This window comes from Grampus griseus (assembly GCF_964374135.1).
Source record: "Grampus griseus genome assembly, chromosome: 1".
Classification (NCBI taxonomy): Eukaryota; Metazoa; Chordata; class Mammalia; order Artiodactyla; family Delphinidae; genus Grampus; species Grampus griseus.
Window position 1 is genome coordinate 162,965,509 of NC_139017.1, and position 20,594 is coordinate 162,986,102.

The 20,594-nt window shown below is 42.9% G+C and overlaps 1 protein-coding gene across 2 annotated transcripts in view; it reads right to left on the minus strand.

The window, feature by feature from the left end:
- CEP85 (centrosomal protein 85) overlaps positions 1–15,333 on the minus strand; it is a 32,761-nt gene extending 17,428 nt beyond the window's left edge. Inside the window, exons 1-3 of one of the 2 annotated variants that reach the window (XM_082680969.1) lie at positions 15,214–15,333; positions 8,541–8,614; positions 4,787–4,939 (exon numbers count right to left, since the gene is read on the minus strand). In XM_082680969.1, coding sequence (XP_082537095.1) covers positions 4,787–4,939; positions 8,541–8,595 — 208 coding nt within the window. In that variant the 5' untranslated portion in view covers positions 8,596–8,614; positions 15,214–15,333. Of the gene's footprint in view, positions 1–276; positions 723–4,786; positions 4,940–8,540; positions 8,615–15,213 lie in introns of those variants that run through there. The other variant, XM_082680970.1, reaches the window with a different exon arrangement.
- Positions 15,334–20,594: the final 5,261 nt, after the last annotated feature.

Below are 20,594 nucleotides of genomic sequence, written 5' to 3' on the forward strand. Positions count from 1 at the left end.
GAAGAGGACTACAAGGTCACAGAATTAACACAGGACAGTGGGCTGCAAGTGAAGAACAATACAGGAATATGAGGAAACACACACGTTACCTTCAGCAGGCAGAAAACTGAGTGAGGGGGACAAGGAATATAAACGTCTTCCTTTTTCAACTATGTCTAGTATTCTTTTCCAAACTAAGCATGTCTACCACGGAGAAGAGTAGACGTCCGATTTGTTTCTTTTCATTTTCCATCAACCAACACAGAACACACTCAGCTAATGAGGACAGACACTAACCTTTTCCAGAATTATATGAGTATAGATCAGCTATCATCTTCTCATATGGGTTTGTAAGCAGCTCTTTAAAAACACAGGCAAGAGCTTCCCTGGTGGCGCAGTGGCTGAGAGTCCGCCTGCCGATGCAGGGGACACGGGTTTGTGCCCCGGTCCAGGAGGATCCCACATGCCGCGGAGCGGGTGGGCCCGTGAGCCATGGCCGCTGAGCCTGTGCGTCCGGAGCCTGTGCTCCGCGACGGGAGAGGCCCGCATACCGCAAAAAAAAAAAAAAAAAAAAAAAAAAAAAACACACAGGCAAGCCAAATTATCCCTTATAATATATGCATAGTCTCTAATTTCCTCTACTCAGATGATCGTGCGATATATAAAATGCCATACTAAGAACAAACAAGAAACAAAACCACCAGTAATTTTTGATGACATGCATCAGTTTCTCAGGACCAAGAAAGGACATTTCAGAGTCAAAGGACACAGTTTTTGATGTCCCAAAACTTAAATACAGAACTAGTCAACAGGGTTAAGGTAGACTGGTGGTGATGAAGACTTCTAAGACTAGTAAGGTCTCTATTTGAAATCTTCCATAATGGCACCATAATATCCACTCTCACCAAGTGTCCCCACTCCCAAAATATAATTATGGAACAGAGGACAGTAAGACTGTGGTTGTGAGGGCTGCTACTATGCTGAACTCAGCAACACCTCCTTCCATTCTCCATCCACAGCCCCACTCTCTCTAAAGACTCACCAAATTGTTTTGAGCCCATAATGCCTAGCAGTAATGGCAAAAACAAAGCCAAGAAGAAAGGTACCAGCTGCCCAAGAGAATATGGTTTTTCTAATTTTCTGGTGAGTGTGGTCCACCTACGGATGATGAAGTGAGGTCTTTGGCAGCATTTGTCACTTATCTACTGGGTTTATCTATTTATATTAAGGAAACTGTAATCCTCAGAAAGTGCTATAAAATGTCAAGTTACATCACACTTGCTAAGTCTGGTTTGTGTTTTAGAGCATTCTGAAACGAAATAGCAACACATTTTCAAAAGGGTCACTATCATCTACAATTTTCAAAGGCTTTCCAAATTTAGTGTATGGGATACGTGATTTTTATGAGAAGTTTACAATTCCCCAAATCACTGGGTTTTTGCCACTTCAAGGATATATTTCTAAATCTCTCCTTTCCTCAAACACACTCCCTGCCCCTCAACCCCCATCCCCGCCTAAAGCAATTTGTTCTTTCTAGCAACCTCCCTTTCTTGGTAAGGGTAGACTTAGCTATTGCTAAATTTTGATCACTTCTGCCTACATCACTTACTGGTTTATGAAGTATGGTAGTCTGAATTAAGCCAGTGACAATTTCAGTCTTTATCAAAAAACTGAAAGCCTTCTGAGCTCTCCAGTACCCACCTCTATCCTGTCCCTTGAGAATCTTCAAGGTAAAACACCTTAGAGAAGGGTAGAATCAAAAGCCTAAATGGGTAATTCCCTGGTGGTCCAGTGGCTAGGACTTTGCACTTTCACTACCATGGACTGGGTTCAATTCCTGGTCAGGGAACTAAGATCCCACAAGCTGCACAGTGAAGCCAGAAAAAAAAAACCCCTAAATGTCCATTGACAAATGAATGGATAAAGAAGATGTGGTACATATACACAATGGATTATTACTCACCCATAAAAAGAATGCAATAATGCCATTTGCAGCAACATGGATGGACCTAGAGATTATAGTACTAAGCGAAGTAAGTCAGACAGAGAAAGACAAATATCATGTGATATCACTTATATGTGGAATCTAAAAAAATGTTACAAGTGAACTTATTTACGAAACAGAAAACAGACTCACAGACTTAGAAAACAAACTTATGGTTACCAAAAGGGAAAGGTGTGATGGGGAAGGGATAAATTAGGAGTTTGGCATTAACATATACACACTACTATAGATAATTAATGGGCTTCCCTGGTGGCGCAGTGGTTGAGAGTCCGCCTGCCGATGCAGGGGACACGGGTTCGTGTCCCGGTCCGGGAGGATCCCACATGCTGCGGAGCAGCTGGGCCCGTGAGCCATGGCCGCTGAACCTGCGCGTCCAGAGCCTGTGCTCCGCAGCGCGAGAGGCCACAGCAGTGAGAGGCCCGCGTACCGTAAAAAAAAAAAAAAAGAATGTACTATGCAATTAATATATATATTTCCCCAAAGGAATAAAAAGCACACATCGAGTCACACACAATCTGTGTAACAATTTGACTGAATGAGATATAGCCAGTCAATTCAATGGGGGGGAAAAATCTAGACCATTGTTTGATGTTTGTAAGTCCTATTATTTAGTCAGAATGAAAAAGGTCCCATGACTGCACATGTAGACAAAACCTTAACAAGTCACAACTACCTTGACAGTTAACACTTTTGATTACACAAGTGATGGAAAGAACAATACAGGTGGGAGATCTGAATCTGATAACTAGCTGTGTGACATCAGGCAAGTTACTTAACCCCTCAGGGAATTTTTGCTACTCACCTGCAAAAAACTGGATTAAGTGATTTTAAAGTTCTGTCTACCTTAAAGTCTATGATTCCATTAACTCAATATTTATTGACACTGGGCCCATATACACACAGCTGTCAAACTATTAAAATTAAATCCCAGGGACTTCCCTGGTAGTCCAGTGGTTAAGACTCCCCACTTCCACGGCAGGGGGCGTGGGTTCCATCCCTGGTCGGGGAACCCCGCATGCCACGTGGTGTGGCAAAAAAAAAAAAAAAAAAAAAAAAATTAAATGCCAGGTGTCCAGGAGTCAGTACTAGTAGTAGATGTAGTTGATGTGTTTGTTTTTCTCCTTTTCATTCTTCTTTTATTTTTTCCAAACATTTCTTTTTTTTTTTAAATGCTTTACTGAGATACAGTTCACATACTGTACAACTTTCACCCACTTGAAACATACAATTCAATGGTTTTTAGTACATTCACAGAATTATGTACCCATCACTATAATCAATTTTAGAACATTTTCATCACCCCCCAAAGAAATGTTTTTACCCTTTAGCAGTCATGCTGCATTTACTCTAACTTCCCTAGCCTTAGGCAACCACTAAATCTATTTTCTACCTCCCTACAGATTGGCCTATTATGGATATTTCACACAATATGTGGTCTTTCACGCCTGGCTTTTTTACTTAGCATAGATGTTTTTAAAGTTAATCCAGTTTGTGGGGGGTATTGGTACTTCATTTCTTTTTACGGCTAAATAATATTCTATCATATGGATATACCACATTTTACTCATCTGTTTGTCAACTGATAGACATGGGGTTGTTTCCAATTTTTGGCTATGAAGAATAACACTGCTACGAACATTTGTGTACAAGTTTTTGTGTGGATGTATGCTTTCATCAATTCTCTTGCGTATATATACCTAGATTTGCTGAGTCATAAGGCAACTCCATGTTTAACCTTTTAAGGAACTGCCAAACTGCTTTCCAAAGCAGCTACAACATTTTACATTCTCACCAGCAATGTACAAAGGTTCCAGTTTCTCTACATTCTCACCAACGATTGTTATTATCTTTTTGATTATAGCCATCCTAGTGGGTGTGACATCTTATCAGATGCACCAAGTACCAAGGTAACTAGTTTTGCGACTTTAATCAGCTCATTTAATCATTTTGAAATTCAGCTCTCTCATTTGTAGATTGGAAATAAAATATTTCATAGAGTTCTTAAAGGTATTAATGAAAAAATGTAGAAAAAAATTTAGCACAGTATGCATCATAAAGTATTTGATAAACAGTAATTAATTATTATCATTAGGTTTTCTGCCCTCCTAGGAACCCACCATCTAAATGAAGAAACAAAATACTCTTGTAAAGTACAGTCTGACAGTTAATACTTAAGTGCAAAAACAAGTGACAGAAAAAAATAAAGATATAAAATTGCAAAAAGGAAGATCAGTAATGGGAGGAAGAAATTGGAAAAGCTTTTTCATACGTGTCATTAAATCATAAGATAAGATAAGCATAGCTGGGAGGGGCAAGAGGAGATGAGAACAGCATAAAGGGGCCCAGATTAAAGAAGGAAAGAGCTCAAGTAACAACAACAAAAAAAGGTTCTGCACGTAGCATAGTTAAGACAACATACCTGGTGACAGTAAGAAATATGTTTGAATGGGATAGGGCCATATCACAGAATTGGGGACTCTGACCTTTATCCTCCAAGTAAAAGAAACAACTAAGGATTTGCAGGAAAGGGAAACTATGAAATCAGGCTTTTAGAAAGATTAATCTGGTAGGAGAGGGAAAGACCTGATGCCAAGAAACCTATTAGAAAGTTGTTTCAGACAGGACAAACAGTAGAAGTTGAGAGGAAGGGACCGGCTGTGAGGAGCATAGGATAAGAAGAATCAAGAAGACTCCTTGACTGAATGGATTGGCTTATGAATACTCTGGAAATGACAATGTACGTGGAATACAATTTGAAATTGACAACACATTTTGGTAATCAAATCATTAATCCAAACTTACCCTCCGCAATGTCTGAGCATGATGTGCCAATGGCTGTGTCCCCACTGTCGGCTATACTTGAACAGCGGCTGAAGCGGCTTCGAAAGGCCTCCGAGATAACTGGGGTCTGCCATTCAGTCCCCAAGGAACCACCCCTCTGAATCACATTGGAACCTGAAACAAGTGGCATTTCCCACCTTTAGTGTGAACCTGCTCAGGTAACCCCACAAAACTTTTTAAAAAATCGCTTAAACCTATTAGAGAATAGTGGCACCCCACACCTTTCTTTCTCCTGTGCCTATTTCAGCTACTCTGAATTAGTTAATTTTAGGGAGTTTTTTTTTTTTTTTAATAAATTTATTTATTTATTTATTTATGGCTGCATTGAGTCTTCGTTGCTGCGCACAGGCTTTTCTCTAGTTGCGGCGAGCAGGGACTACTCTTCACTGCAGTGCATGGGCTTCTCATTGCAGTGGCTTCTCTTGTTGCAGAGCACAGGCTCTAGGTGCACGGGCTTCCGTAGTTGTGGCAGGCAGGCTCAGTGGTTGTGGCTTGCGGCCTCTAGAGCGCAGGCTCAGTAGTTGTGGCGCACAGCCTTAATTGCTCTGCGGCATGTGAGATCTTCCTGGACCAAGGCTCGAACCCGTGTCCCCTGCATTGGCAGGCAGATTCTTAACTACTGTGCCACCAGGGAAGCCCAGTTAATTTTAAATGGAAATAGCATAAGAGGTAAGAATGTTCAAAGACAGAAATAAAAACTACCAAGAATCCAGGGGTACTGGGACAGTAATAGTTAATAGCAGCTCCATTCTTTGCAATCTAGAAGCCACAGCACTTTACAAACATGATCTCATCTACCTACTCACTGAAAAGTATTATAACCCCTGTTTTGCAGAGGACAGAGCTGAGATTTGAACCCAGGCTGTTCTGATTCCAATAACCACATTCTTTCCTACAGGATTTCCTACAGGTGCTTTTGGCATTCTGGGCCTGACAATTCTTCAATGTATAGTCTACATATTACAGGATGGTTAAGCATTCCTAGTCCCTCCCCGTCAACTAAATGCCAGCAGCAGCCCTCACTCCATCCCACCATCACTATAAAACCTGAAAACATCCCATATGTTCCCAAATGCTCTGCAAGGTAACAGGCAATCCAGTCCCCTGCTGAAAACCACTGCTTTGACTGCATCAGGATACCCTTGTGGTTAAGGTAAATCCAGATCAAGATGAGTCTTATAAGTTAATCTGAAGAGTTTGTGGGGCGGGGGCAATGCAAAGAAACTACTAAAGTTTCTGAGCAGGTAAGATGAAACAAGACTGATGAGATTTATTTGACTTTATCAGCTTGCTGTTTGAGGGCTGGTAGATACGAAGTGTTCAATAAATACTTGATTTACTAATATACTAGCAAAGAATTAAATTCAAATTATTTTTTAAAAACCACTGTAATTTTTCTAAACTTTATCTGATGATCCATGTAAACAAACAGGTAATGGTAGCTACTTATCCATTTAAAGCATCAGAGTTTGAGCTGAAATCAGAAAATGTGGTTCTACAGACTCTATGATTTAGCGGGAAGCAAATGATATTTGAATTTAGTGCTTCTCTCGTCTTTTTTTTTTTTTTTTTTTTGTGGTACGCGAGCCTCTCACTGTTGTGGCCTCTCCCATTGCGGAGCACAGGCTCCGGATGCGCAGGCTCAGCGGCCACGGCTCACGGGCCCAGCCACTCCGCGGCATGTGGGATCTTCCCAGACCGAGGCAAGAACCCGCGTCCCCTGTATCGGCAGGCGGACTCTCAACCACTGCACCACCAGGGAAGCCCTTCTCCCATCTTCTGAACCTACTTTCTTCTACAGTTGCTCCTTTTTTTTGCTACCCTTACTTCTGCTTTCTACTGAAGACAACCTCACTTTCCCCAAGAACTCCTTTTATTCTTTGGGTCTCAGTGGACTGCCTGATTTGAAAGAATCTATATACACACAGTAATTGGTAACAATTTCTTTTTTTTATTAAATTTTTTGGCTGTGCCGCGTGACATGTGGGATCACAGTTTCCCCACCAGGGATCGAACCCGCATCCCCAGCAATGGAAACCCGGAGTCTTAACAGGTGGACTGCCACGGAAGTCCCTGTAACAATCTTTAATAGAAAACACAGCCAAAAATCAGAGCATCTGATCAGCATAAGATTAGCCAGTGTTACTATACTAAATTAACATAATTCTAGCGAGAAGCAAAGAAATTTGACCTCCTGGTGAGTCTATATGGCATTATCTCTCTAGTCAGTGTACAATTTGTCAGGTCTTTTGAAATAGTGAAAATCAATGGAGGGTCTCGACTACCATGTTCCTGGCCTCCTACTGGAAATCACTCCCTGTTACTACTACTAATCTTCACCACTACCACTTCTCTGTTCACCCACTCCATACATCAATTCTAAAAGTGATATTTGCTAAAATAAAAATATGTTTTGGTGTAGTTATAGAGACTATGATTATTTCAAAATTCAAGTCTGAAAGCTGGTATCACGTCCTATCAGCAGCATCCTTATCAAATATTAAGACCATTATCAATCAAATGAGAGACTACTGGGCTTCCCTGGTGGTGCAGTGGTTGAGAGTCCGCCTGCCGATGCAGAGGACACGGGTTCGTGCCTGGTCCGGGAAGATCCCACATGCCGTGGAGCGGCTCGGCCCCTGAGCCATGGCCGCTGAGCCTGCGCGTCCGGAGCCCGTGCTCCGCAATGGGAGAGTCCACAACAGTCAGAGGCCCGCGTACCGCAAAAAAGAAAAAAAAAAAAAAGTAGGAAATGAGAGACTACTGAAAACAAAGCCATCAGAAAAGCAGTAAGCTTTGTTAGGAATTTCTACATTCCAAGAAGGTGCACTATACACATAAGTGTCATAAGAAATTGCATAATTCAATCCTAAGACAGTGCGTGGCACATAGCAATGTTCAATAAATATTTGCTGAATGAACCTTGAATTGATTCAACAAATGCTTTTACAAGTGCTTATTATATGCAAGGCAGTATGCCTAGGAGAACATATCTACCAAATGTCTGCTATAAGGCACTGTGGGATTTTTCAAGTTAAAGAAAACATACCATTAGTTCCATCAAATGTACTCTTTCTTCATAAATCCCCCCAAATTCAAAAGTTATTTTTCTAAAATGCTACTTCCTATTTGAATATACCATATCTACTTAATATTGTCTATTGAGTATATGTATATATTTACATGTTTTAATATATATTAAATACATACACAAACTTTTAACATATCAACTTAGGATATCTACTGAGCTTTCAAAACCCTGTAAATCCATTCTAGAGATAAATTCCTGAGTCTCTAGTGACAACACAAGTGAGACTGTTGGCATCCAAGAAGAATTCCAATCTTTGTGGGCTAACAGATGACTGACCCACCCACAGGACTACAAAGACAACATAGAACACAGTAATTTATGCTGTGTTTTTCTGATTTCAAATGGAACTATCTTCCAAAGTCACTTTGTTCCAATCCTTTATGTGTCCTCCTCTCCCAGTCAATCACGTGGTCTTGTTGGAAGCTACACAGGACCAGAGATAAATAGTTGTTCTCTCAGAGAGACCTATTTTTCTATTCAATGTAGCCCCATGTCATTTTTGTTCTTTAAGCGCCAGCCTTTCAGTGAATGCTTGTTTGTTCAGTATTTCCTTTTAAGGAAATTTCTGTTATAAAATAATAGAGCAAAGGTCATAATTTAACCCAGAAAACTCTGACTACTCACCTGGTGATGTGGCATGAGAGAACCGCTCACTTGGGTATTTCTCCTGCATGGCCATCAACAGTTATTTGAGCCAGCTGTAGAATGAAGGAACCAGTCAGATCTCGCCACTATCTTTTAATTCCCTGTAACTTGTTCTCATTCAGCTGAAACTGTCAAAAACACACAGAATATTCAAGTATTCTTCCACATGTTTTACTCCTGAGGATGTTTTTTTAAGGCAAAGCAACTCCCAATATTCCACTCTACTTCTCCTGAAGCAAGAAGAAAAAACCTAGAACCAAATAGAGATTCCCAATACTGATCCTATTAGGTCTAGAGCCCATCCAATCGTTGCAAAAATTTAAAATAATGTTACTTTTAATTAACAAACATTGCCATGGATCTACTTACCCATGGGAACAGGATGGAAGAGTGAGGTGGGAAAAAAACTAAATAACCAAACCAACAGTGAAGTATTATAACTTCAATTATGATTAACGTAAAATGAATTCCCCGATTCCTTCCAGTATTGAAAGTTAGTCATATGATGTACAAAGATAGATTTTTTGGTTATAAGCAGAACCTCAATACTCAGCTGGGATCATGAGGTTTTCTTCCCATTACCTCATTCCTTAAAACATTTATATTTATTCTAATGGTAGGTTCTGAGAATTCAGCATAAGTCTGATTACTATCTATGTAAACAAAAGCTTTAATTAACTGTAACTAATAATAGCAAATAATAATAATATCTTGTAAATGCACAGTAACTGAGAGGCAGTACAGAGTAAGAGAAGTGGTTCAGAGTATTGACTTTTTTTTAATTATAAATTTATTTATTTATTTATTGGCTGCTTTGGGTCTTCATTGCCGTGCGCGGGCTTTCTCTAGTTGTGGCGAGCAGGGGCTACTCTTTGTTGCAGTGTGTAGTCTTCTCATTGTGGTGGCTTCTCTTTGTTGTGGAGCACAGGCTGTAGGCATGCAGGCTGCAGTAGCTGTGGCATGCGGTCTCAGAAGTTGTGGCTCGCGGGCTGTAGAGCACAGGCTCAGTAGTTGTGGCACAAGGGCTTAGTTCCTCCGCAGCATGTGGGATCTTCCCGGACCAGGGCTTGAGCCCGTGTCCCCTGCGTTGGCAGGAGGATTCTTAACCACTGTGCCACCAGGGAAGTCCCCAGAGTATCGATTCTTGATCAGACAGTTCGGGTTTGAAGCCCGACACGAGCAACGTATTAGCTGTGTAACCTTGGGCAAATTTCTTAATATCTTTGTGCCTCAGTTCCTTCATATAAAAATGAGGATGGGGCTTCCCTGGTGGCGCACTGGTTGAGAATCTGCCTGCCAATGCAGGGGACACAGGTTTGAGCCCTGGTCTGGGAAGATCCCACATGCCGCAGAGCAACTGGGCCCGTGAGCCACAACTACTGAGCCTGCGCGTCTGGAGCCTGTGCTCTGCAACAAGAGAGGCCGCAGCAAGTGAGAGGCCCGCGCACCGCGATGAAGAGTGGCCCCTGCTCGCCGCAACTAGAGAAAGCCCTTGCACAGAAACGAAGACCCAACACAGTCAAATAAATAAATTAAATTTAAAAAAAAAAAAAAAATGAGGATAAAGCCAGGACCTAATTCATTCTAATTCATTTATAATTAACTTACAATGGTGCCTGACACATGTTAAGTGCTTAATTAATGTTTTTGTTATACTTGGCATATTAACAGTTTATGTTAATAAAAAGTGACACAGTACAGTCCTCAGAAGATGAAGTACGAATTTAGAAACTCTGAATTTATAAGAGCCCCAGAAGAGTTTGGGATAAACCCTGTCAACAGAACACAATTCTGAGAGGTGAAATTTAACTTTGGAGAGGTGGGGGGGGGGGGGACGGAAAAAAAAAGCTATATGGTACTATTTCTCTGATGTGCTTTACTGACCTCTATAGTCTCCTCTTAGTAACAACAACACAAACCCTCACTAATTCACTGTATCTACAACAGAAATTGTACCATCCCCTGAAATCCCAGGTCTCTACATACTGGGTAAGAGAAACTTTGTTCAGTTAAAAAAAGATTCCAGGGGCTTCCCTGGTGGCACAGTGGTTGAGAGTCCGCCTGCCGATGCAGGGGACACGGGTTCGTGCCCCGGTCCGGAAAGATCCCACATGCCGCGGAGGGGCTAGGCCTGTGAGCTATGGCCGCTGAGCCTGCGCATCCGGAGCCTGTGCTCCGCAACAGGAGAGGCCACAACGGTGAGAGGCCCACGTACCGCAAAAAAAAAAAAGATTCCATTTATGGCTAGTATTATTCAGTGTTTTATTCGTGACACAGAAGGATGCCCTACCTGCTAGTCATACCGAATCATCAATATCAAAATGCTTTTTTTAATCCCTTTCTGTTTTTTCTAAAGGGTTTTTTCCTCCAGATGTGATTAAATTAAGGATCTTTTATTTTATTTTGGTCTGGCTGCACCGTGCAGCATGTGGGATCTTAATTCCCCCACCAGGGATCGAACCCATGCCCCCTGCATTGGGAGCGCAGAGTCTTAACCACTGGACTACCAGGGAAGTCCCCCTTTCTTTAAAATATAACAAAATGGTAGGCGCATTGGATTCTGAGACCTTTCCAAGTTCAGAGGGGTTGAAAATGGGATGACGAACTCTCAGTTAAAGATGGAGTTGTCCTATGACTCTAGTTCCACTCCTGGGTATATATTCAAGAGAAATAAAAACATATGTCAACACAAAATCTTGTACATGAATCTTCATAGTAGCATTATTTATAATAGCCAAAAAATAGAAAGAACTCAAATGTCCATTAGCTGATAGATAAATAAAATGTGGTACATCCACACCATGGAATATTATTAGGCAACAAAAAGGAACGAAGTACTTAGGCAACAAAAAGGAATGAAGCACTGATACCTGCTACTGAAAACATTATAGTAAGTGAAGGAGGACAAACACCAAAGGCTACATGTTGTATAATTCCATTTATATGAAATGTCCAGAATTGGCATATTCATAGTGACAGCAGATTAGTGGTTCTCAGGGACTAAGAGGAGGGCAGGGAGAGGGGGAAATGGGGAGCAATTGCTAATGGTATGGGGTTTCTTACTAGGGTGATCAAAATGTTCTGAGATTAGATAGTGATGATGGCTTGTGAATATACTAAAACCTCTGAATTGGGCATACATAAAATTGAATTTTATGGTATGTGAATTATACCTTAATTTAAAAAAAAAGAACTCCAAGGAGTAAAACAGTACAGAATAAATAATTTTAAACTTCTTCCTCCTTAAGTTCAGAAGTAGATGGCCTACTGGCGGAAATTTTTAGGACCATTTGAAGGAGACAGACTTCTGGAGATAAAAGTGAGAGAAATGAATGTGTAAGAAGTAACACAGGGACTTCCCTGGAGGTCCAGTGGTTAACAATCCGCCTTCCAATGCAGGGGATGCAGGTTTGATCCCTGGGTGGGGGAACTAAGATTCCACATGCCGCGGGGCAACTAAGCCCACGTGCCACAACTAGAGAGCCCAAGTCACAACAAAATACCCCACAGGCCACAACGAAGATCCTGCATGCCCCAACTGATACCCGACGCAGCCACATAAATAAATTAATTTAAAATAAATAAATAAATAGCAGTAACACAAATAACCAATTATACAGCCAAGAAAGGTAAGAATAATGGAGGCAGACAGAAGAAAAGCACCCAACATTTGATAGTTTCCATTTTCAAAGCTGTTTAAACTACAGAACTATGCATTCAACGAATTTAACATGTATTAAGTCCAAGCATACATCTTTTTATTGAACTTCACTTTACTGAGCTTCACAGATTGCATTTTTTACAAACTGAAGATGTGCAGCAACCCTGTGTTAATCAAGTCTATGGGTGCCATTTTTTTCCTACAGCATTTGGTCACTTCGTCTCTGTGTCACGTTTTGGTAATTCTCGCAGTATTCCAAGCTTTTTCAACATTATTACATCTGTCATGGTGATCTGTGCTCTTTGATGTTACTACTGTAACTGCAGATGTGGTGGAAATAGCAAGAGGACTAAAATTAGAAGTGGAGCCTGAAGATGTGACTGAATGCTGCAATCTCATGATACAACTTTTAACAGATGAGGAGTTGCTTCTTATGGATGAGCAAGGGAAGTGGTTTCTTGAGATGGAACTACTTCCAGTGAAGATGCTGTCAAGACTGTCAAAATGACAACAGAGGATTTAGAATATTAAGTAACTCTGTTGATAAAGCAGCAGCAGGGTTTGAGACGACTGACTCCAATTTTGAAAGAAGTTCCACTGTGGGGAAAATAGTATCAAACAGCATTGCATGTTATAGAAAAATCGTCTGTGAAAAGAAAAGTCAATCAGGGCTTCCCTGGTGGCGCAGTGGTTGGCAGTCCGCCTGCCGATGCAGGGGACATGGGTTCATGCCCTGGTCCGGGAGGATCCCACATGCCGCGGAGCGGCTGGGCCCGTGGGCCATGGCCACTGGGCCTGCGCGTCCGGAGCCTGTGCTCCGCAACGGGGGAGGCCACGGCGGTGAGAGGCCCGCGTGCCGCAAAAAAAAAAAGAAAAGTCAATCAATGCAGCACACTTCACTGCTGTCTTGTTTGAAGACATTGCCACAGCCACCCCAGCCTTCAGAGGCCACCACCCCGTTCAGTCAGCAGCCGTCAGCATCGAGGCAGAATCCTCCACTAGCAAACTAGCAAAAAGATTACGAATCACTGAAGGCTCAGATGATGGTTAGCAATTTTTAGCAATAAAGTATTTTTTTAATAAAGTATTTTTTAATTAAGGTACGTAGATTTTTAAAAGACATAATGCTATTGTATACTTAACAAACTACAATATAGTGTAAACATAACTTACATATGCACTGGGAAACCAAAAAAATGTGTGTCTCACTTTATTACAGTGGTCTGGAATCCTATCCACAATATCTCTGAGGTATGCCTGTCCTTACTACCCATCAAGCATTGTGCTAAAGGCTCTCAAGTATCATGTGTTATGCTGAATGCTCATATCAAACCTATGAGGTAGTTACTACTATTACCTCATTTTATGGATGAGAAAATAAAGGATTAGAAAGGTGAAGACTGTACAGTTAGGAAGAGGTTTCAAAGCCAGGACTGTGCTCTAATGCTACAGAAGTCTAGTCAGCATTCTGGCTGTGACAAAAAGAAATAAAGGAAGTTACCAAGGCACCACAAGTTGGAGTTTCTATGCCTCAGACATAGCCAGAGCTGCAAGCCCTAAAGCAGTTAGGAGCAGGGGCAGCTCATGTAATTTCTTCACTCTGCCCCTGGTCACCACCCAGGCTCTATTTCCCAAGCTGCTACCCGAGAATTAGATTTTGGCTGTTATTAGTTCTCCCCTTGAAGAATTATAATCTTAATGGTGTGGAACACACTTGGCAGCTGTTGACAGAACCACATCAGGACAGGAGAGGATTTGAAGGGAAACACAGACAGCTGACACAGACACACTAAGAACCTCACACCATCACACTATTTTCATCACCTCGATCATTCATTAAACCAAACCTAAAGAAAGAGAAGCCAAATCCTTGCCAAGATGCTGCCTTTACAAAGAACAGGTCCTGAACACCACCACATAATAAAACAGACAAGGCCTAAGGGCAAGTAATGAAACATGGTTCTCTTAATCGTCCTTGTATCACTACTCCTCCCTTCCTAGCACACAGGAACTTCATCAACCAAAATTTACTGAGTGCCTGTTTGCCTGGCTCTGTGCCATATCGTGGAGGTAGACCGGTGTAAAAGACAAACAGGGCTCCGATCCTCCCGGTTTAATGTGATGAAGTAAGTTCTGAACAGCTTCTATTGCATACATAAGCTCTAACACACTTTCTGTTCATCCAGAGAACCAGCTCCTCCCTGTCTATAGCAGGGTGCCTCATGCTCGGTACTAACGACATTGGAAGTCGGGTAAGTCTTTGATGTGCGGTTGTCCTGTACACTGCAGGCTGTATAGCAGCACCCCTGACTTCCACCCAACAGATCCCAGGAGTAATCCCCGAGTTGTGAGAACCGAAAATGTCTCCAGACACTGTCAAATATCCCGTGGGGGGCAAAATCGCGCCGGCTGAGAAACTCCAGCCTAGCGCCTTCACACGGGCTCTCTGCCCCCCGACCTTCCTCCTCTATCTTTCTCCAAATCTCGGCTCAAACTTCACTTCCTCGGGGAGGGCTCCCCGCCCCCTCAGACTCCGTCGGCGCGTTGGGTTCCGCGTTCCCATACTTCTCCACCCTGCACTACTGAGTGCTGGCCGAGCAACCATCCGCGGGATGTCTACTCCTCTCCCGGGGCTGCGAGCTCCTGAAGGGCAAGAACTTCCCTCCCGCCGTGCCCTGGCGACCAGCACTGGGCCCGTCCATCGCAAAGGTCCCGCAACTGCTGCGGAGTGAGTGACGGGGAGAGAGCGAGGCGATGAGGACGGGAGGCCACTGAGACCGAAGGAGGCGAGCGGGGGGCATTATTTCAGAAAGCCGGGGCGTCAGAGACGCAAGGCGAACGGCTCAGTCGCTCTGCGCATGCTCTTCGCTCTCCCGCGGCCCTCCCCACCACGGCGGACGGTCGAGAGTGTCTGAGGCTCCGCCAAGGCTCTCTAGGCAGGGGACAGGGTCTGTCAGTCCGACGGGGGCCCCCGAAGGGAGGAGGACTTACGTGAGCTTGAAAGCGGGCAGCGAAATCCCTCACTCAGGGACACGAACCACTGCGACCACGTCGGCTGCGGACGGCGGTTCAGCGCCTCAGCTCGCCTAACGGCCGTTACACACCCGCCAGGCCGCGCGCCTCAGAGCGCGCACCGCCCTGGTCCCGCCCCTTTCTTCCCTCCTACGACCAATCAGAAGTCGGGCCGCGCGGGTGTCCCGCCCCTGCACGCCGCCCTCGGCGCAGAGAACCGACGGATCTCTCTGCGCATGAGCCCGCCGCCGCTCTCTGCTGTTGCCTCTACCCCTTGGCGGGTCTCGCCTCTGGGCGGAGCCCTGTTCACCCCGGCCTGAAGTGGCCTGCTTGGCCTGTGCAGATCGAGAAGCTGGCAGCCAGCGCAACTCATTCCGGGATCCCTCCTAACCTGCCCACCCTCCTCCCATTCCTCACCATCTATAGTACTCCCACTTGAAGCAGGGGGTGACGTTGTGACCAGGAGTTAGGGTGTGGCCAGAGTCACTGTCTTATCAGGGTCAGGGCTTGGTCTGGATTAGAGTCAGTGGTCAATCTGTGATCAGGACACAGGTTGAAGGGTAACGGATCAATCTTGCCTCCCTGCTCAAACTCGCTCCCTAGGAAAAGGAACTAAGTTTATTTGCATTAATACATACTTGAAAAATCAGACTGAAATTGTTTAAAAGGAGGAACAAAGCCATCAGCCAAAGTACAGTAAAATTCCAGGTATCTGGAAACTCGACTTGGGAGGGAGAGAGGCATTAAAAAGTTGTGTGATACAACATGATAAATATAATTAACGGTGCTGTATTTTATATATGAAAGAGTAAATTCTGAGTTATCACAAGGAAAATATATTCTTTTTTATTTCTTTACTTTTGCATCTGTATGAGATGATGGATGTTCACTAAACTTAATGTGATAATCATTTCATGATGTATAAGTCGTCATTATGCTGTACACTTTAAGCTTATACAGTGCTGTATGCCAATTATAACTCAACAAAAGAAAAATAAAAGTTGTGTGATTTCTTAACTTTGAAGAACCAGACATAAAGAGTTAATTACCGGACCAAATTCACTCTAAAGGAAGGGCTCTGGGGTTCTATTACTTGCCCTCTCTTATAGTGTTTTAAGGTAAGAATATAGATGGCAGAAAATAAGATTTAATTGATAATGAATCTGGGTATGATATGATAGATGAACTTAGGGAGTATTCTCTGAAATTAAGACCAGAAGTCTTTTATTAAAATATAAATGGTAAGGATAGGTGTGTAAATGAGTAAATTTGTGGGCTGGTGGGTGGTGGGAACACCCACTTGATGGCTTCTATTTCTTTGGTGAAAAGCAACTGTAAGGAGGGAGGGAACAGAGGCATGTAGAGGGCTGAGAAGAATGGGGAAGATTTGAAAAGCTGATGTGGAGAATGGAAGAAAAACCAGACTGGAAACAGTGGAACTGCTGAGATTTAAATTTACAATTGGCAAACAGTACATTTGTACAGTTTTCTCCAATGGGTATCTATATTTTAAAAGTAACTCCAGGGCTTCCCTGGTGGCGCAGTGGTGGAGAGTCTGCCTGCCGATACAGGGGACACAGGATCGTGCCCCGGTCCGGGAAGATCCCACATGCCGCGGAGCGGCTAGGCCCGTGAGCCATGGCCGCTGAGCCTGTGCGTCCGGAGCCTGTGCTCCCCAACGGGAGACCGCAACGGTGAGAGGCCCACGTACCACAAAAAAAAAAAAAAAAAAGTAACTCCATTATTATAATACCAATTTTCAAATGTGAATGACTCCTCATTTATATTTTAACGAAAAATTTTGGCACTAATTTCAGAGAACATTCACAATTTTTAGTTATGACATAGTAAATCTTCAGTTACTTTATTATTTTAAAACACTTGCTGCACACTATTTACAGTAGCCAGGTCATGAAAGCAACCTAAATGCCCATCGACAGACGAATGGATAAAGAAGATGTGGTACATATATACAATGGAATATTAGCCATAAAAAGGAACGAAATTGGGTCATTTGTAGAGACATGCATGGATCTAGAGACTGTCATACAGAGTGAAGTAAGTCAGAAAGAGAAAAACAAATATCGTGTATTAACACATATATGTGGAACCTAGAAAAATGGTACAGATGAACCAGTTTGCAGGGCAGAAATAGAGACACAGATGTAGAGAACAAACATATGGACACCAAGGGGGGAAAGTGGCAGCGGGGGGTGGGGGGTGATGAATTGGGAGATTGGGATTGACATAGACACACTAATATGTATAAAATGGATAACTAATAAGAACATGCTGTATAAAAAATAAATAAAATAAAATTCGAAAAAGAAAAAACACTTGCATATTTCAGTAAGATATATGAATGGAACTATCACCTGACATAACTGAAAAAAGACTAGAGTTGGCCAGTTATGTCCCACCCTAATTTAACCAAGAAAAGTGAGAAAATTAACTGCATCTTCGTAATCATGTAATTAGAGCTACTTTCACATGCATTAAGTGTTGTCTGGTGGATTATTTTATAAGCATCTATTGTTACACAGCACAGAGGCTTCTTTAACATGATCAACTAAATATAATTTAAGTTCAATAGCTTCCTTGTTAACTTCATTTTGTTTCATTCTATTTTCTTTTTGAGATATTTAAGCATAATATAGTAAATGATATTTTTCCCTTATCCTTTAGGATCTATTTTAAATACAGGCAAGGGTTAATGCCTTTGTCAAGAGGGATATTTAAACAGTTTCTACTCCAGACTTATAAAGTGAATATGAATTCCCAATGAAATGTAATTAATTGTACTGATTTAATAAGTGTGTGATTTTTATGTACATGAAAAAATAATATGGATTAATCATTTGACTTAATTTTTTCTGGAGCTATTAAACCATTAAATGACAAGAAGAGATTTTGTAAATTAAATGTTGAGACTGTTGAATTTAATATTTATTTTGTTGCTTGGAACAACATATTTTCCCAAGAAATTAATTTCTAAATGATCATAGATATCAATAAAAGTAGTATTTCAAAAATGAAACAACAAAAAGAGGCACAGGGCCTTCTTGTGATTTTGTGAAAGTGCCACCTCTGTCAACTTCTAAAGCCTGTCCTGCTTCCCAATCCACACCACCTGCTTCCTGAACTCAACTGTCCTCTCTGTAAGGTCCAAGCCTGTGTCTTGTGTAATATTGAATCTCCAGGGCCTAACATAGTAGATTCCAACCTGTTTCTGAATGAATTAATGATAGCATACTGTTGCCTGTATCCACCCTTTATTAGGAAACAGGAGTTAATGAAGTTGGAAATAATTAATGGTCAGAACAATATTATATGGACACATTTAATCCTAATTCTGAAATTAAATAGCTCTTGCCCATTCTGCAGAAGAAAGGAGATTTGGAACCAGTTGGCCAAGGCCCAACAACTTACCCTAAAATGAGAGTCATGGAGTCCCCATGTTGAAGCAGAGATCATCTGGTCAAATTCTTTCGTTTTACAAATGGGGGAACTGAGACCCATAGAGAACAAAGCAACTTCTCACATGCACACATGCACACACACACACACACACACACACACACACACACACACACACACCCCGTTTCTCATAAAGCCTTGAAGCTTTGTGGTCTGATAACACAGAAAAGGAGTCAGACAAAGTAGGAAAGTTCCCTGCTGTTTATTGGCCATACCCTCTGCCCTGCCCCTTATCATATTGAGCTGCCCAGTCCCACCATTGGAAGAGTTCCAGAGATGGGAAGGGAAGGTGGGATGAGGAAGCACTGCCCAAGGCTCAGTGGTCCCACTCCTAACCAGACAGTAGTTGGGTCACACATGGATTCCATCTTCACCCTCAACCTCTCTGGTCCCTAACAAGAGGACAGACTACTTGTCTCTCCCTAAATCTTCCTCCACCCTACCTTTGCCTCAGGCAACTAAACTAAAGGCTAAGGACTAGAGTTGGGGCAGGTATCTGGGCAGGATTTTATCCTAGCATCCAGCCTATTGCCATCAGAAGAAAGATGGGCATCCAGGATCCTGCAGGAAAGAAAGAAATGATTATAAAGCAGAATTAGGTGGCTTTGAGAGCCTGGGAAACTTTTTAGGCTTAGATACTCCACTTCGGGGATTGTTTTGTAAGTCATTCATGCATTTTTTCAACAAAGCCTTCCTGGGACTCACCATGTGCCAGTTCCTCTGTTAGACTGGGGGGGAGGTGGTTGGAGACACAGAGATGAACTCTCTATCTCGGTGTGGACCCCACTCAACCCCTCTCACTTGTTGTTATCTTCATGGCCCTCTATCTTGAAATCTCAACCCCTACCCTAAATCATTTCTGGAAAGCCTCAGGTTCTGATGAGGGATAAAAGTCTAACTATGACTACCAACAACCTCACAAATGACAACTCTACCATGTACAGCTGAGGAAGCTGAGACTTAGGGTAACTGACCTCTCCCAAGTCACATACTGTTAAGCAGGGACGAGATCCAAGACCAGCACCCTCCAGAAGCCAGTGTGCACCCCCAGACCCTGGCACAGTCATCAGAACTTTATCACAGCAATCGCTGTGTACCAACCTGCCAAACTCCTGCTACTGGAGGCACTGGGCTGTGAAACCACAAAGGAAGAAAGATTAAGCTTAAGGAGGCATCCTGATAGTACCAGGTCAGCACACTCCCATCATTGAAAGATTGGGCAAAAAGAACCCTTTGTTGAAGCAGGGACTCAGAAAGGTGTGATGATGAACCTTCTGCCTCTAAAGAATGGAATTACTAAGAAGATAGGCTTTCCCGCAAGGGTCAGAGCTTTGGAAGGTTGTCAGGGAATAGAGAGAAAGGAGAGATGGTTTCAGACCAGCAAGGAGGATTTACAAAGAGCATACTGGCACAAGGGACAAACAGACTGGTAGAAGATTGGTCTGGTGTGGCAGGAAAGATGAGAATGGGAGGAGAGAAGCTTAATGAGTGAGACTGGAACCGGGACCGGGTGAGGGGAGGAGACCTCTCCAGAGCAAAGGAGGAGCCAAGGAGGATATGGGCTTGGGGAGGACATGGACTAGAATTGAGGGAGGAGTCTGAGGACACACAGGTAGAAGGAGGCTCAGTGAAGGGTCGGGGTCTCAGAGCAGGTCAGTGGGAAAAACTGGAAGAGGAGTCAAGGAGGCCCCCCATATGATCCAGTTACCACTTGATCTGATGGGCCCGAACACCATCCAGCCAGCGCCGCTCTCCAGACCCTCCCGAGCTGAGATCTCCCAGGCTCGATTCCTCCCAGGCGGACTCTTCTGACTACAGGTCTGCAGGGACACAACAGAAGGGTAGCGAGGTCTCTTCCCGCCCCAGCCTGGGCGGGCCTTTGT